Source organism: Lampetra planeri, chromosome 12 (genome assembly GCF_965212315.1).
Source record: "Lampetra planeri chromosome 12, kcLamPlan1.2.h2, whole genome shotgun sequence".
Taxonomy (NCBI): domain Eukaryota; kingdom Metazoa; phylum Chordata; class Hyperoartia; order Petromyzontiformes; family Petromyzontidae; genus Lampetra; species Lampetra planeri.
Window position 1 is genome coordinate 10099624 of NC_136118.1, and position 18976 is coordinate 10118599.

General features: G+C 41.7%; 2 protein-coding genes across 4 annotated transcripts; both read right to left on the minus strand.

Moving 5' to 3' along the window:
• Nucleotides 1-410: 410 nt before the first annotated feature.
• On the minus strand, nt 411-7604 carry LOC144721661 (progranulin-like). The gene is made up of 9 exons (XM_078599479.1): nt 7410-7604; nt 6781-6888; nt 6165-6270; nt 5689-5957; nt 4853-4958; nt 3931-4199; nt 3095-3200; nt 2174-2442; nt 411-1829 (listed from the first exon to the last, which is right to left on the minus strand). The coding sequence occupies exons 1-9, from the start codon at nt 7554-7556 to the stop codon at nt 1716-1718; spliced, it is 1494 nt and encodes a 497-aa protein (XP_078455605.1). The 5' UTR covers nt 7557-7604; the 3' UTR covers nt 411-1715.
• Nucleotides 7605-9384: 1780 nt separating this feature from the next.
• ZNF511 (zinc finger protein 511) lies at nt 9385-18687 on the minus strand. Of its 3 annotated transcripts, none has more exons than XM_078599481.1 (7): nt 18595-18687; nt 17055-17261; nt 16322-16395; nt 15726-15927; nt 15004-15131; nt 14436-14591; nt 9385-12336 (listed from the first exon to the last, which is right to left on the minus strand). In XM_078599481.1, the coding sequence occupies exons 2-7, from the start codon at nt 17211-17213 to the stop codon at nt 12267-12269; spliced, it is 789 nt and encodes a 262-aa protein (XP_078455607.1). In that variant the 5' UTR covers nt 17214-17261; nt 18595-18687; the 3' UTR covers nt 9385-12266. The 3 variants fall into 3 exon arrangements, with proteins under 3 accessions (XP_078455607.1, XP_078455606.1, XP_078455608.1); XM_078599480.1 differs by having other exon boundaries at nt 18523-18656; XM_078599482.1 differs by having other exon boundaries at nt 18447-18649.
• Nucleotides 18688-18976: the final 289 nt, after the last annotated feature.

The following is an 18976-nucleotide window of genomic DNA, read 5'->3' on the forward strand; positions in this document are numbered from 1 at the left end:
TCATATTTTTACTGGCAAATGAGGTTCCCATAGTGTAGTTGGAGCCATTTTAGCAGATCTCAGGTGGATTTGGTAAGTTTGCTCTAAATCCACGATGTAAATTGTATTATTTTTTCTATCTACGTGGCTTTACCGATAGACCCAAAGAATATAAATTGTATTTATGCCAATGTTTCTTGAAAGAGATCCACGAGATATCCACGTATAGTGTTGCGATTCGCAGCAAATATGTTAGTTACATAGTGCTCATGAATATACCACATCCTGTATACGTATCTTGATTTAATGAAAGGATGATTCCTTAGTCCTTACGTTTTTATTATAATCGTTCACCTTTGAAAAAGCAACATGATAATACTCTCATATTAAGATTGTTTCGCAAAACATATAAAAGTACCAGAGGACAAAGAAAGTTTTGAATGCAATTTTATTGAAGCAACAATTTATAAATCTGTTGAGAAGCACAGCTGTCTATCGTGACATTCACTGTTTGCAAAGAAATTTGACTCAAAATCAACTTAATTAAATCATGAATATCGCAAGCAAAATAATCACACGAACACAATTATATGCTGATTCGTCTTTCAAATAGAGATCACGTAAAAAGCTGCACCCATCTGTTAGAAGGTGGCATAAGCTAGTATTATGCGCTTGTATGACTGTGTTTGCATTGCTGTGAATGTCATGGGATGAGAGGATTGTGAGGTGTTTGGGGTTTATGTTGCTCTGCATTCACGAGATTACAATGTATCAGAAAATCTAATGGTAGAGAACAGCAAATTAGAAATTTGACAATGCTCTTCTGAAAACTGAAGATGTTCAGTGAGATGTTACTTAAAACGAGGTGCTCAACAATGAACTGAACGGCATGCAGAGGGTGCTCAACTATACTTGAAGCCTGTGAACATCTTTGATGCCATTTATGTGTTTATTAAAAAAGAACAGCACAGCGTTTCAAAGATCACTGTGCAGCTTTGCCTTGTTGCAGCATGGCAAAGATTATTGCGCGGCGATACAGCCCCAGCAGTAGCGCGTTCGCTACGAGTTGCAGAGGTTTGCAATTTGAATCTGGCAAACGAGGCTTGTTAATACTGCGCGTGTATTAACCATGAATACATTCCATCTGCTTCGTGGGGGGTGTTAAAGATCCTCTGACGTCAATGGAAATGAATAGGCCATTTTTTTTTATTTATGGTCAATATTTCCCATTTTCGCAAGTTTACCAGCATATTATGTACTCAATTATGTACTTCATTGGGGCAATCATTTCCACCTACAAGCAGACTTGGATTATTTGGCTGCAATAAATTTCCACGTGTTAAGCCTCTTGGTTGAGCTATCATTTATTTATTTTTTGTGATTTTCTAAGCTTTCCTATACTTTGCATTGTTTGTTTTTGTATTGCTTTTTGTTGTAACTTTCTGACCCGCTCCGACTGGACATCTGTGATAAAGAGCTTCATAACTCACCGTATTTCTCAAAAATGAATAAAGATTCTTATTCTGACTAATACCCACTCCTAGACCGGTGCCACAAAGGGACCGCTGCCACTGGTGATACCCTTTTATCGTTTGAAATCAGATGTGAAATTAGGTGGTTTGAGTTGCTGAGGCATTTAAGGTGCAATATGAATGCAAGATAAGTATTTGCTATACTTAATATGTAGAATGCATGTTATGTGCTTTGTGCAGTAGGTGGCATGTGCCATGCATCCTTCATATAACCTGCAGACCAGACAAAGCCTCGCTGGACCTGCCGCACAGACGATATGGCATGAGGCACAGGGTCGTCGAAGGACAGCAGTGAATCCCATCAGAGCAGCACGTTGCCTGTCAGGGCACACAGAATTACTCGTCATCCTGCCACCACGTGCACACATAAACACACCACCTCACCGCGAGGAATTTCTGTTTGTGAACATCTTCAAAGGATGGTATGGCACAAGGCTGAATAATCTCCAGCCACTAATGATGTGGATCATCATTCACGCGGGTATCGACCAGTGACGTGTTACAATGATTTGTTCGTAAATGACAGAGAAAATGTTGAGAGTGATAAAGTTGTCTGGAGGAGGGTGTAAGCTTCCAACCATAATGCTATTCATCAACTAAAAATGCAAGCTGAGTGTAGTTGTGTTGAAGTGCTGGGACACGGTTGGGTGGTGGTTACTTACCCTCAACCCGTTGCAGCAGCCCCACCCCCCACATCGGTGCTGACAGCAGGTCTGCCATCTCCTGCAGTATTGGCCTCTTCCACAGTGCACGACGTTGTCTCCAACAGGGCCTGAGAGCGCCGCCTCCTTCTTCAACCAGGGGATGAGCGCGGCTGAGCTTACGCACTGCCCCTTGAGGTCGCCATTCGCGCCCTGACACTCGCTCCCGTCAGGGCATTCGCTGTTGTCCGCGCAGCCGTCCTGCTGCTCACGGCTCAGGTAGTCGAGCACTGGTAAAAAGGACAATTTTGAAAAAGGTCAAGGTGAAAAAAAGATCACAAAGTTCATGTCAGACTGTAACATTCTGATTCCGGTGGTTCTGTTCTTTCACGTAAGATTATAGTTTGTAAAACAACTACTCTACTTTCATAAATATTCACAAACATGTTAGAGTATCTTACTTTAACATAATAAGTGAATTCCAAAAAATGAAGTTCTGAGCTGCCAGTACTGTGATCCTGGATTCATTTTCAGACAGCCTGTGAATAAACTTCCTTATCAGGCTGAGTTCAGCGTCTCAGGCTGGTAACCAATGACTGCACAAGACAAGCATCACATTAAATCAAGTATCTCCACTTAATTTAGATACATTCTAGCTCGTTGAATAAAAGAAATAGGGTTGTCTGTCATGAGACAAACACGACTATCATATGGGAGAGCATGTGAGAAAGTGCTGCTCCCTCTACTTTGCAGACCACGTGACTTGAAGCGATCTCAAGTAGTTCTGTGATATCCACTTCAGTGGGCCATGATCTACCTTGTACGTTTGAACTGCTCTGTGAAATATCTGAATGGATTCTTCACGACATGATACCTACCGCACAATCGGGATAAAATCGTGGAAATAAGACCAAATAAAGTTTGGAAAGATGGAAAGCCTACCTGCCACATCAGACAAGGCCTCGCTGGACCTGCTGCACAGACGATATGGACTGAGGCACTGGGTCGTCGAACGACAGCAGTGAATCCCATCAGAGCAGCACGTTGCCTGTCAGGGCACACAGAATTACTCGTCATCCTGCCACCACGTGCACACATAAACACACCACCTCACAGCGAGGAATTTCTGTTTGCGAACATCTTCAAAGGATGGTATGGCAGAAGGTAGGGTGGTGTGGGAGATTGAGCAGCATGACACCTTACTGCATGTCTCAAACATAATCATGTTCACATACTCTAACAGGTGTTAATTTTACGATATAATTGTCCATACACCACAGTTACCCTACAAAGATCAATGGTGTAGTTTTCCCAAGACAGTCTTTCATAAGAGTTAGCTTGCATCTATTAACGCTGGCAAAGCAAAGAGGCGGTTTGCGTGACCAGTGCCATGTTAGGCTGCCTTTATCTCCACAGTGCTGTTTACACACACACACATTTTCTCTGCAAAGATCAATAGCGGAGTTCATTATATCATGCTAGAAGCACGTAGAAATAGTATCAGTGCAATTGTATTGTACTTTCAAACCCAGATGAGAAAAATTAAATGTGCTGAATAATCTCCAGCCACTAATGATGTGGATCACCATTCACGCGGGTATCGACCAGTGAAGTGTTACAATTATTTGTTCGTAAATGACAGAGAAAATGTTGAGAGTGATAAAGTTGTCTGGAGGAGGGTGTAAGCTTCCAACCATAATGCTATTCGTCAACTAAAAATGCAAGCTGAGTGTAGTTGTGTTGAAGTGCTGGGACACGGTTGGGTGGTGGTTACTTACCCTCAACCCGTTGCAGCAGCCCCACCTCCCACTTCGGTGCTGACAGCAGGTCTGCCATCTCCTGCAGTATTGGCCTCTTCCACAGTGCACGACGTTGTCTCCAACAGGGCCTGAGAGCGCCACCTCCTTCTTCAACCAGGGGATGAGCGCGGCTGAGCTCACGCACTGCCCCTTGAGGTCGCCATTCGCGCCCTGACACTCGCTCCCGTCAGGGCATTCGCTGTTGTCCGCGCAGCCGTCCTGCTGCTCACGGCTCAGGTAGTCGAGCACTGGGAAAAAGGACAATTTTGAAAAAAGGTCAAGGTGAAAAAAAGATCACAAAGTTCACGTCAAACTGTTACATTCTGATTCCGGTGGTTCTGTTCTTTCACGTAAGATTATAGTTTGTAAAACAATTACTCTACTTTCACAAATATTCACAAACATGTTAGAGTATCTTACTTTAACATAATAAGTGAATTAAAAAAAATGGAGTTCTGAGCTGCCAGTACTTTGATCCTGGATTCATTTCCAGACAGCCTGTGAATAAACTTCCTTATCAGGCTGAGTTCAGCGTCTCGGGCTGGTAACCAATGACTGCACAAGACAAGCATCACATTAAATCAAGTATCTCCACTTAATTTAGATACATTCTAGCTCGTTGAATAAAAGAAATAGGGTTGTCTGTCATGAGACAAACACGACTATCATATGGGAGAGCATGTGAGAAAGTGCTGCTCCCTCTACTTTGCAGACCACGTGACTTGAAGCGATCTCAAGTAGTTCTGTGATATCCACTTCAGTGGGCCATGATCTACCTTGTACGTTTGAACTGCTCTGTGAAATATCTGAATGGATTCTTCACGACATGATGCCTACCGCACAATCGGGATAAAATCGTGGAAATAAGACCAAATAAAGTTTGGAAAGATGGAAAGCCTACCTGCCACATCAGACAAGGCCTCGCTGGACCTGCTGCACAGACGATATGGACTGAGGCACTGGGTCGTCGAACGACAGCAGTGAATCCCATCAGAGCAGCACGTTGCCTGTCAGGGCACACAGAATTACTCGTCATCCTGCCACCACGTGCACACATAAACACACCACCTCACAGCGAGGAATTTCTGTTTGCGAACATCTTCAAAGGATGGTATGGCAGAAGGTAGGGTGGTGTGGGAGATTGAGCAGCATGATACCTTACTGCATGTCTCAAACATAATCATGTTCACATACTCTAACAGGTGTTAATTTTACGATATAATTGTCCATACACCACAGTTACCCTACAAAGATCAATGGTGTAGTTTTCCCAAGACAGTCTTTCATAAGAGTTAGCTTGCATCTATTAACGCTGGCAAAGCAAAGAGGCGGTTTGCGTGACCAGTGCCATGTTAGGCTGCCTTTATCTCCACAGTGCTGTTTACACACACACACATTTTCTCTGCAAAGATCAATAGCGGAGTTCATTATATCATGCTAGAAGCACGTAGAAATAGTATCAGTGCAATTGTATTGTACTTTCAAACCCAGATGAGAAAAATTAAATGTGCTGAATAATCTCCAGCCACTAATGATGTGGATCATCATTCACGCGGGTATCGACCAGTGACGTGTTACAATTATTTGTTCGTAAATGACAGAGAAAATGTTGAGAGTGATAAAGTTGTCTGGAGGAGGGTGTAAGCTTCCAACCATAATGCTATTCATCAACTAAAAATGCAAGCTGAGTGTAGTTGTGTTGAAGTGCTGGGACACGGTTGGGTGGTGGTTACTTACCCTCAACCCGTTGCAGCAGCCCCACCCCCCACATCGGTGCTGACAGCAGGTCTGCCATCTCCTGCAGTATTGGCCTCTTCCACAGTGCACGACGTTGTCTCCAACAGGGCCTGAGAGCGCCGCCTCCTTCTTCAACCAGGGGATGAGCGCGGCTGAGCTTACGCACTGCCCCTTGAGGTCGCCATTCGCGCCCTGACACTCGCTCCCGTCAGGGCATTCGCTGTTGTCCGCGCAGCCGTCCTGCTGCTCACGGCTCAGGTAGTCGAGCACTGGGGAGTTAAAAACAAAAATAATCATGAAACTCATTATTAGAATTGCATTTGTTTGGGTCTGTGAGTTTGGACGGACCCTGCTCAAATGAGGACGATTTCAAATATCACAAAACTGTCAACGCGGCCACTAAAAACGCACACGAATTGAAATCACTAACATTGTGAGAATTGGTGTGACAAAAGTGAATACATTTAACCTCTCACCTGGGTCCTTAAAGATGTCTTTGGGGAGGCAAAGGTTGACTCCTTCGAAGTTGTTGCAGGTGAATCCTTCGCCACAGCACGATTGTCCGTCGCTGCAGCATGAGCCCTGGGCACGCCACATCACAGCACCGTGTCAACATTCGCAAGAATACATCAACACCCTTAATTATACACCATTATGGTTTACACAAACCCAATTTTCTACTTCAACATTTAAATAATTTAATATTTCCTCTAACCTAAATTATTTTGCTATTCATTTTAATCTCCGTGCTTTACATCATTTAGGATAATTTTTGCGAATACAATGAACTGTATTTTGAACATGAGGTCGTGAACGTCAATTTACAACATGACTTTCCATCATTGGAAACTGCTATTAAATATGCAATTCCCATGAATGCAGTTTGTAAAAATACGACAATGTACATTGCAAAAGAAATACAATGGAATTTCCATCGTGTCTTCGGGGTTATATGCGTGTGGAACTTCTTGAGCACCGTACGTAGCCAACTGTGCCAATCAGAGGTGCAGGGGGAAGGACATTGGTGTCCATGTATTGCTAAGCTTGGCGAGTGGAAGGGCTTGTAGGTTCTCTCCCAGCTGTTCCTCTCACCTTGGAGAAGGAAGATCCTCCATCGGATGAGCAGTCAAAACCCGAGCAGCTGGCTTGTGCTGGCATCACTGACACCACTCTCGTACGCAGACCCCCACCATTCTCAGCCTGCGGCCACACACACGAAATCACATCGGTTATTATGCATTCATCTTCAATGCAGAGCCAAAATAATTAGGAATCATTGAGAGCAATTATTCATGTTATACAATCGCACATTGGAATGCGTGTGATTCGATGTTGTAGTCACAAAGTGAAAAAGATTAGAGAACTGATCTACAATGTCTATGCTCTGTGAAAAAACTAGAGCTGATACTGTTCAACATCAACAATTGCAGCTCCTAATGGAACCCAACTTCCTCCTCAAAAACCAGGATACCGTTTCTCGAAATAAAGCATTATTTTTGCGACAACATTTGCATTTGTATTCATTCACACTAGGTGTGAGAGATTTTTTTTAAACAATAATGATCTTTTGAAAGAGATTTGGACTAACTACAATGTGATTTAAAAGGTTAAACAGCATGTGAAATTATTGAGTACAAAACACTTTCTGCATACCGGTGACATTTTGATAAAAATCAAGTAATGTGCAAAAAAAACGAATGTTCAAATCAAGCTTGTCTTGCCTTTTCTTTCATATAGCAGTAGTACATTGAGCCTTTCCTGCAGCAAACGCCTCTGCGGCAGGGACAATATTGATCGGCGGACACGAGCGCACACAGCCCGGTCACCACCAGCAGCGTCCACAGCAGCAGCGCATGAGAACGAGACATGATGATGTCTGCACTCAAACCTCAGGTGAGAACCCAGAGCAGTTCTACCCAGGGGCTGTCTTTTTTTTATAAAGCACAAATGGCATGAGCCAACATCTAATCAGTGGTCTGCATCAGACAATTTGGACATCGCAAAGATTTCGTTTTCTTAGCTTTCATAACAAGTAGTTGTTTCCTTACTGGAAACAATTGTGTAAAAACAACGTTTGAGTGCCATTGTGCGACAATCAAAAGCTGTTGCAATAAGGGATGATTTTATTTCGGTTTATCTAAAAAAAACATTTGATCATAATCCACCTCTTACTACAATGTACAACTCTACTTATATATTGTTAGCCATAGCCGCTGTACTATTTTAGAACATTGTATATACAGTAGAACCTTGGAGATCGAACGCACCAGAACTCGAACAAATCGTTGTTCGAACGATATATCCGAACATTTTTTGCCCCGGAAACCGAACGAAATTCGGAGGTCGAACGGCCAATCGCGACTTGAAAGAACCTGTACGGCTGAGACGCCTATGGCCAGCGTGCATGACGCTTGCCCATACAAAGGTTTTACCGTATGATGACCTCTTTAGATACGTTTTTAGTCAGAAAGAGCTCAAGTGACTCACAGTTAGTGGCAGAAAAGAGGCACAAAAGAGAAAGAACCCCAGAAGGGCAGTTACCTGACGTTATTATGGAAGAGGACTCCCCTTCCAAACAATAACACCACCACCTCCACCTCCTCACCACCTTCCACTCAAGCCATCAACTCTCCTTACTACAGGTAATGTGAAGTTCAATGTTCATTTATTACATTTATTCCATATATTTATTCCGTTATTCCATTTATTTATTGTGTTTCTTGTTTTTTGTATGATTTTATGCATGTAATTACTGTAAACTTCGTGTAAAAATGCTTTATGATGAGAGATTTGTTGTGTCTGGAACCAATTAATGTAATTTACATGAATTATTATGGTGAAAATTAATTCGGTGTTCGAACAAATCGGTGTTCGAATGGCCTTCTGGAACAAATTAAGTTCGATCTCCGGGGTACCACTGTAATTGTTTAAATGTGCCTATGTCCAAATCATCTGCAATGCAATATCATTCGATCTCAGAAGCTAAGCAGGTTGAATCGGGATAGTACTTGGATCGGTGCACAGAAAATCCTTATAGGGTGTTGGGCTATGTTATGGGTAGCAAAGGCCAGTGCAGCCACATTGTTTTACTACATTTAAATTCTCCTACTTTTATTTTCCCTGTATTCACCAACCCTCACTGAACATGAAGGTGAAATAATAGTCATGGCCTGCATGGTGTGTGAGAGGGGGTTCCCATCGAGCAGTGATTTCACAAAAGGACTGTACGTGTACATTGTTTAAATAAAATTGTCAGATTACGACCAAAGCAGCTTCCTGAAAATAAATCCCTAAATACATATTAAAAGGAGACCATTATGGGGATTTTATTCCAAACTAGGAATGACAACCTTGACCTTTTTGTACACATGAATCTGCTATGAATTTGTTTTATTTGGATACAATTCAAATCATTATTCAGGTGAGTTGGTGTACATTTAAATAATACAAGTAAAATCTCTTTCCGATATTGCACGGCTAGTTGGGTTGCCACAATATGGCGATATGATAAATGGTACGATACAAATTCTTCGACAAACGTACTTTTTAAAGGTTGTTTTTGCTCATTTTATACTTCATTATATATTATATATTTAATTTTTTGACCAAATATGCAAAAGGAATAACTGAGGGTGTAAACATTATCCAGCTATTTGTTAAATACTTTCCAGATTAAATGATGACAAGGCAATGATAATCGTTTGCATAGGTCATACACTTATTTATTAATGGTCTGACAGGATGTGTTATAAGTCTTACAGATTGTAAAGTTGCAGTGATTAGAAGGTTTATGGCAGGCTGATATTTAGTGAACTGGAGTTAAGGAACTCTTAAGTAATCTTGACATGCACAAGTATAGCAAAGCACCAAAAAATACTGTAAAAGTGTGAAATACAATTACAAAGTTCATAAAACAAGTTTTTTGGGGTTAGATCGCGTCAATATAAATGTGTCGTTAAACCCGCCACCACCCGACACAGCCAATTAGTAAGGTTTGTCACGTAAACAGAACATGTCGGTGTGTTGGGGAGCAAATCCACCAACATTTACAATCCGAGTATGACGTTTCGCTAGTAACTACAACCGGCATCATTATAAAATTATAAGAAACGAACACCGCGATAATCGTAATTTCGTGAACATTGATTAAAATTGATTTGTTGACTGGTGAAAGTTAACATCGTATCATATCGTGAAAGACTATTATGCTGCAACCTTATAGTTTGCTAAGTTCATTTAAGGCCATGACACCAACCATGTACTTGGATGCACCATTGCTTTAAAAGCATTCTTGTAATCACATTTATGCCCCATTCTGTAAGAAATACATATTTTCAGTGATTTTATAATGTATTAGAGCGGGACATGTTCATGCATTTAAACATTTGAAAGAGACTATTTTAAAATACAAAAACCCGTAGTTATATTATATATGCAGCACAGTTGCAGAATGTTACTGCAAATCTTTAGCAAACCACAAGTTGAGAAATGTAGCCACATCTTGTGAAGTAAAAGTTATGGAGAAACAAACTTTCACACATCCTATTTTTTTCTTCCGTGATGGTAACATGGTTGAGATGTTGGTCAAACATTTTTAGTCTTAATAAAATATTTTTTTAACGTAAAAGTTACGTTTGTATAAATGTAAAAATCTTTAAATATATGTAATACATCCTGCGGATGATTGTGTAGGAAAAATGTAATGAGTTAAATGCATTTTTAAATTCGAATATATCATAGAATATAACGTTTTTACATTTTTTACAATGACACTAACTTATCTGAAATAACTATCCTTAGTGTACTATTACGTGTCGACCCGTCCTGTCATCAAACCATTCCGTTATTATAACAAACCAGTGTTATAATAATGGTGTATATTTTGTAATTGGCTAATTCTAATTTCCTAACAAGTATGCACATGTTGACCTTCCCTTTTCTCCCCCCAAAAGATAAGTTTTACACATGTTCTAGGTCCTGTTGCATTCCATGTGGAAATGCAGCTGACAAGCACACTTCCCCGACGCTTGCTAACATGATAAGTCAAAATGAGGAACACGCGGCCAATGCATTAAAAAAAACTGTTTAACATTATGGAGCAGATCGCATTTTTTTTATTTTAGGTGGCTTTTAAAGATAAAAAAAAAAATGATATTTGATTACATCAAGAGATGTTAGTGGCTAAGACAATGATGCTCTTAAGTTTAATGCCATGTTCATCAACATCAGAATGATAAAAAAAAAATGGCATCTGCAGTATTGTGTGCAATACAATACAATACAATTTGTAGAAATCTAAATAAATTACTTGAAAAATAAATGGTGGGTAATTAAAAAGTTGAAGCCAACACAAGCATTGAAATGTTGTCAGGGTGTAAAATGTTACATTTTGCAGGCATGTCAAATATATTGCTTATGAATGGCTGCAATAGTTCCAAAGCTACTGTTCAAAAAATAAATGTGCATTGACCGATTCCACACCACTTGCAATGTCTTCATAAAATTCACAACTGTTTGAACACTCCAGATTACAAAAATATATGCTCAAGATATTTATGAACGTGCAGCCCTGCAATTTCTTCCTTACACTGCTGGTGGAAAGGCCAAGAGCTCTACAGAACCCACTTAGAGTGAATGTTAGCCTACTCTCCCAGCATGCACTGGATGCTGCCATGGTGTTATTGGCTAGTACACTGGACTTGCAACCCAGAGGTGGCCGGTTTCATCTCCAGGCACGGCAGTTGAAACAATGAGCAAGTTTATAAAATCCCTCGGTCCTCCTATCAGTATATATGGGTACACCACAGTGAGTCGATTGTAAGGTTGTGTGTGGTGTACAGTGGGTACTCCGACCTCCCGGTTTCAACCTTCCACGCCGCGAAGGGTCGACCATCAACCGAATCAGGAGCGGGCAGGGCCAATGCAGCCACCCGATGCACAAAGGGCGCATTAAAGATTCGGCAGCCTGCGAGTGTGGCCACTAATCCCAAACCATCGACCAAATCGTAAATACTCAGCCACTGCTGCTGTCTCTACTCCTTTAAAGGAGGAATGGACAAGATCCACTCTGCTTCTGAACAGCTGAGTGGGTAACATCTCAAATTACATCTGTAATTAATCCATACGAAAGAAGAAGACTCTGACCTTCAAAACATGTCCAATGTGGAAGACTTCAAAATACTATCTGGAGGAGGCTCCTCAGAGGCCCTTTCGCCAGCAGTGGCATAAGCAAGTGATTTCAGGACTGCATCTTTTGACCACCTCCTTCAGTCTTAATCCATGATAATAGTCAGGTCATAAAATAGCATCACTGCTTCCATTTCTTATTCTTTGCTTGTTTACTAATGACAACTGATTAATGGTGATTTCATTTCAACATAGACATTAAAGACTATATGATCAACTTAAAGCTGAGCCAATCATTCAATGCAGGCCTTTATTAATAACACAAATGTTGTCAAACTGCAAGTATGAGAACATGATTAACATCGATTCCTTAAAATCACTGGAAATACACGGACACAGAATATAAACAAGGCGTTTTGTTGGAGAAAACTGCCAAGGCATAAGGGCAGCAGTCATCTCTTTTTCTTTCCTCTCTGGAAGGTTCTTGCTGAGCCATGTCCAAAACAGATAGTTTTAGGTACTCTGCCAAATGACAAAAAATATTAAGTCACAAAAAAATATCCTCTAGAAATATACAAAGCCTTTAAGAATCGTCATCACCATCAGCCATGATACATCCACAGCAGGATGATGAAATCGCCAAGCTATCGCCATATCGCATGGTCTCGTGATGTAAAAAAATTAACCCGTAAAAACAAAGTTTTTCACTATAAATCCTTTATATGCGTGGCGGCTAGAGTCCTCTCGTCCTCTGGCTTGAGATGGCTGCCACCTATGGGTCAGATGATTGCCTGCCACCATTAAGCAATTGGTAATTAAATATATTCTTAGGTTTTTTCGGTAAAGTCACGTAGGTAAAACATAAAAATTAATGAAAATAAAATAAAAATCACGACGTTTCGGAGGCAACACAAGTCTCCGTCATCAGGTGGGACCGTCACAGCCAGATTAGCTGCATCAAGTGAGGCAATGATTCAAGATGTAATCCCTTATAAGCAAGTTGAAGGGGGGAGGAGAGTGGGGGGGAGCTCATCAGAATGTGGTAGCCAATGAATGGAACGTATCGGGAGGGAGGGGGGGAGGGAGGGGGGGCGGGAGGGGGAGGGCCAAAAAAATGGGCGACGGCTTGGACGCGGTTGCTGCACACGCCAACACAATGGACAGAGAGGGGGAGGGGAGGTCTGATACACATGATAGAACAAAGGGACGAAAATGCCCATGTTTATATCAATGCTGGCTGAACAATGAAGAGACTACTGTTAAAAATAACTGGGGATGTTAACACTCGGTAAAGTAAAGTAAAATAGTGCCTGTCAGATAAGATGGTCCAAAAAAGTGTAATTAAGTATTTTTTGCGTGTAATTATTGGAAAGATGTTATCAACCACGCAAAAAAGACTTAATTACACTTTTTTGGACCATCTTATCTGACAGGCACTATTTTACTTTACTTTACCGAGTGTTAACATCCCCAGTTATTTTTAACAGTACTCTCTTCATTGTTCAGCCAGCATTGGTATAAACATGGGCATTTTCGTCCCTTTGTTCTATCATGTGTATCAGACCTCCCCTCCCCCTCTCTGTCCATTGTGTTGGCGTGTGCAGCAACCGCGTCCAAGCCGTCGCCCATTTTTTTGGCCCTCCCCCTCCCACCCCCCTCCCTCCCGATACGTTCCATTCATTGGCTACCACATCCTGATGAGCTCCCCCCCACTCTCCTCCCCCCTTCAACTTGCTTATAAGGGATTACATCTTGAATCATTGCCTCACTTGATGCAGCTAATCTGGCTGTGACGGTCCCACCTGATGACGGAGACTTGTGTTGCCTCCGAAACGTCGTGATTTTTGTTTTATTTTATTTTCATTAATTTTGATGTTTTACCTACGTGACTTTACCGAAAAAAACCTAAGAATATGATTCCTTGCAGTCACGAAAGCTTCAAATCTAGAATTAATTAAATATAATTTATTTTTTCCTAAAAAGTGTAAAATTTTGGAAAAAAGTTTTCACGAAAATAAATTGTCACGCACAACGAGTCTGTGTGCAAAATGCCAGCTCGATTGGATCACGGGAAGTGGGTTAAAAAACGACCGAAAGATTTGCACGGTCGTAAGCGCGCAAGCAAGCAAGCAAGTGAACTTAATATAAAGGATTTAAAAAACGAATCTATCACCTACAAACGAGGCGATTGAATCCCCACCTCCACGGTGCATATCATATTGAGCAGCCTCTCGATCACTGCCTATAAACCTTCCCAGCAACGTCTCCTGCAAAAGCCAATTTGATTTTCTGAAAAGTTAATATGGTGTCTAACTTGCATGTACTCTCATCCGTGTTGCTATTTCTGCCCCTTGGTTTAATTCTAACCATGCACCTCTCAGTTTATTTGTGCACTTTACATTTTTTCTTTGTCAAAATAATTTTTCTAATCCATGTCATAGTAACATCGATATCATTCATAATTTCTTCAGGCACATTGGTATGTTGATTTCCATTAACTTCAGTTTTTGAAAAGCATTTCAATATGCTCACATCCACCTTTCAGATGAGATATATTACTATCATATTGGACAGAAATAGTTGACCGATGGATGTAGCAACCTTCCAGCGTGAGTAGTCACCTGTTGTGTCGGGTGGCGGGGCTGGGGGTTAAGACCTCACTATCACCGCCGGAACATACATCCATGGCCTCAACTGGAATCTCGTCCATTCCTTCACAGCCACTTGGAACCCCTGATACCTGTTTGCTTGGCTGCATTTGCTTAGTTGTTTTAGAGCTGTAAAAGTAACATAAAAAGCATGGCAAGTATTATAACTGTAAACGTGATAATCATATTGCCACCATGTCAACGGACAGTTTAATTAAAAATCATTAATCGTATAGAGTATATCCACAAGCATAGCAAACACAATGTGTATTAACTGTATCTTCAAAAGTTAAACTGAGTTATCTACAACAGAATAAGCCCATTGTTTTTTGGGCTTTCTGCATGGGTTTTTTCCCATTCAGTACTCACATGTCATGTACTTATAAAACCAAAGTTATTAAATTGTCACTTAGAGTTGTATTCAACCAATATATATTTAATTCGCGAGTTCTGATTATAATACTGTTATTATGCAGTTTATATCCCAGAAATTGACCAGAGCATAGTTGTCGAACAAGGTGTTCCGGGAATGATAGCGTACGGCTTGGGGCCTTTGGCAGGTTGGTCAAAGCGAAAGTCGGAGGGGTAGCTGTGAATCTTGATGAGGTGCTGCTTCCTGTGCTTGGCCGTCGCAAATTTTTCTCCACAGCTCTCCACCAGGCATCGGTACTGTGGCATTCCAACACGTAAGTAAACATAAGCACTTTGTTGTAATCTCTTCCATATTAATGGTTTCTATCCTTTGTAAAAGATGCATCCATGAAATGTCTTGCTCATGTCACTGGTGGCCGAAGGGCTTCAACTAGATAGAGCTCTAGAGGGTATTCTGCTTACTCTTCCATGCTGGCCAGACATCTCTGAAGAGGTGGGAGTAACCATACTTTACCCCACAACATGTGACCTGCCTACCAATTGTGGTTTACCCATTTATACTGCTGGGTGGACAGAGGTGGGGGTATTTAATAAAGTTGTCCATTTTTTCAACTGCCATGTCAGGAGATCGAACCAGCAACCCCTGGATTGCAAATCCAGTGCGCTAACAATTACTCCAGTGCAGCATTCCCATTATGTCAGGACTGCACATAATTATTGCATAACCCCAAGTTGGCCATTTCCAACAGGGCTTGTCATACCATTCCTTGCTATGGAAAGCCAAATTTGTTAAGCTTCATTCAAATGTATAACGCTGTCCTGCATGGATACACAGGTGCAACGCATAGAGCTCATGGAGCAGGAAGTAAAAAAAACTAAACTTCGGTTTACCATGTTCTGCCGTTGAGCCATGACACCAAAGAGGACGTTATGCCACTCTGAGATGTGCACCTCCAGCAGATGGCCACAGGGGAACGAGCGGTGGCACGTCATACACACGTGTCTGTGTGCTGCGTTGTAGTGGTGGTCGTAGCTTGCCAGTGTGTCAAACACCTGCCCACAGGCTGCTATGTGGCATCCAAAAGCTTCCACCCTGCCACACCACCATCAGAGGCGCAACAGCTCAGTCGAAATGATACAGAGTGTATTATACTCAGAGTCCGATTATTCGTACACACAATTTACTCTTAATTCACCGGCTGTATGCATAGCAGTCGGATGTTAATTTGTTACTCATGGCATTATATTGGAATTCAGACAGGTTAAACGCATTTATTACTGTATTGGCATTTAGTGTAAGTATATTTTCACATTGTCCAAAAATAATTTAATCTAAAGTTATGCCAGCATTTTTCTGTAGACGAGGAATCAATATATTACACATAATTTGTGAACATTTGCAAATGTAAAAGTGGAAATCCACCAAATATCTGCTTGCAATAATGTGTTTCAAACAACGTAGGTCATATGTATCCTTCAGTACATACTTGGTCGTTTCAATGTCCTCTTCATAGCTGCTTAGAGCATCTCGTATGTACATGTGGCGATAAACATCCCCATCCTGAAAATGGTTAGTGGATATTAAAAAATAAATCGTGGAGTTCGTTTATTTAATACAGTACAAAGAAACAAAAACACGCAAACAACACTTTCAATACAATAATCACTTCATTATGTACAGGTGTATACCATATACAAAATGTGCAATGTTTTATTGTCAGCATACCCAAATCATTGGGCTTGGCAATCAGCTATTGTTCTACGAAAAGTAAAAAGTTCAATAATTCAGGAATGAAAAGAGAAACGTAAATAACTTTTACCCATATATACTTTGTGTTATCATGATAGGGTTCTTTGACTGGTGGCCCGCAGGCCAGATGTGACTCATGAAGGATGTTGGGGTGGTCAGCTGAGCTATGGCCCATTGAGAAATATGGATTGCCACGACATAAAGATTTAATAATAAACATGAAGAGATGTAGAAAATAGATAAAGATTATGCAGATTAAAACAATAAAACAAGCGAGACGATGAGACAAGAGGTACAGATTAGCGGTCACATTTATAACCGTTAAACCACGTGACATGTGGCCCACCAGTACATGCCAATTTTATTGTGATCCACCAGAAATAACAATTTAAGAACCCTATCATGTCCACTGCTGTTAATTTCTGTAGGTGGAAGAGCAGTTTCTCCTGACTACCGTGAATAGTACATACTTCAAAAAACGGGTTGTCTTTTCCAAAACGAATCTGTTGTGGCTGGAAGATGAAGGAAGCATCTGGGTCGCTGGCTGAGATCACCGGGAATGCCTCGATGTCCCGCTCTTTGGCTGACGAGGAGGTGAGGACATTCGCCAGGTCCAGTGGCCACTCCATCTCCTTGGCCACCCACAATGATCAACTGTGCACCATCGTCTCCTTGCACTGCACAGGCAAGAAGCTCATTTCAAGATCGTCAACAATGACCTGGCCCAGCAGCAGTGCGTTCACCGCTTGCTGCAGAGATTCGTGGTTTGAGGCCAGTGGCCGCCCTGGTTATTGCTGCAGATATATAAGCTACAGTCGACGTGAAAGAATCCCCAGACGTCATTCCAAACGAGGCCATTTGTGCTGGTATCAGTCCAAATTCGAGAGAAATTACCCACAAAATATTCAATTGGGATTAACAGTATTTTTAAAAATATATTTGATTACCCCCTATTGGCAGACTAATGCCCGTTTTCTTGGTTCTTTCGGTAAAGTCACGTAGAAGGGAAATAATAAAACATCATAAAATACAATTCTCACGACGTTTCGGCCACAACGCAAGCAGCCGTCCTCAGGTGAAGAACAGGGCTGTCGGAAGGACAGCATCACCTGAGGACGGCTGCTTGCGTTGTGGCCGAAACATCGTGAGAATTGTATTTTATTATGTTTATTTGTTATTATTTCCCTTCTACGTGACTTTACCGAAAGAACCAAGAAGATGAATCCCTGCAGTCACGAAAGCTTTAAATCGAAATTTAATGCCCGTTTGCAGGCTAGGTACTTGTCACCTTGTGTCCACAGGGACAGATGCCACTAGGGGTGCTATTTCAAAAGTTTCACCACCTGAATGTGAAATTGTAGTTGTTGCTCTGCTTCTACATCAGCAGCCATACGAAAGAAAGAAATCGATTATCGTGTGTAAAGCAGTCACGATGCGATGTGTGTCTACAGCGACTACACTGAAACTGGAGTGCATCTCGGCCCTAAGTGTCTTCAGCGTGGGGCAGCAACAGCACTGACTGAGCCAGTGGTCGCAATTCCACATTAGCATGGCAGGGGAGCAGTTTATCCACGAGAGCGGTCACCGTTGACTTTCCCATAACATGGCACCGGGTTCATCCATCTGGACACCCAACCTTGATTTGTTCGCGGCCTTACGCGTTGAGTGAATTGAGTGGCTGCGACGACAACACCATACCTGTCCACCCCTCATCAGTGCCTACCTTGTTCCAGACTAATTCAGACCTTATTGGCCACCCGTGCCCCTTCTAAATCTCAACGTTCATCCTGCAAAGTCTCATCACAAGGGAGCAACACAAATAATGTGTTGCCCGTATTGAAACAGCTGTACGCCGTACGGACCTGAAAACTCAATTCCTCCTGTTATAAAAATACGGGGTAAACCGTATTGGTTGACAGGTATACAACACGTAATTACCGTTTAACAACAACCACAACAACAGCGGCGATATTGTGACTCCATAAGGAGAGTGACGGAGCGATAACGAACGTCAAAGACAGCGCGAAGTGGCCGATCCGCAACGATGAGTGTCTCCACTCAGCTGATTGCCCCCGGGGAAAACAACGGTTTCAGATAAAATAGTACCGGATCGCCTAAAAATAAAAACCGGGTCAAAAGATAAATCTTCAATAAAGCCAACACAATTGATGTCCACATGTATCATTATTTTAGTTGCGTTATAAGCATACGCAAAAAAACACGCACAAATCGTGTTGCGAATGCAATTTCTACAACAATCGTACCCGGAACGTTTTATCCTCATTCCATTGTTTCCTTTCCAGACCGCCGCGTAAAGACAAAGATCCCCCGTGTAGCCTGCAACAGACTGTAGGGGCAAGTGCCGCTAGCGAGTAGCAGCAGCAGCACTGTG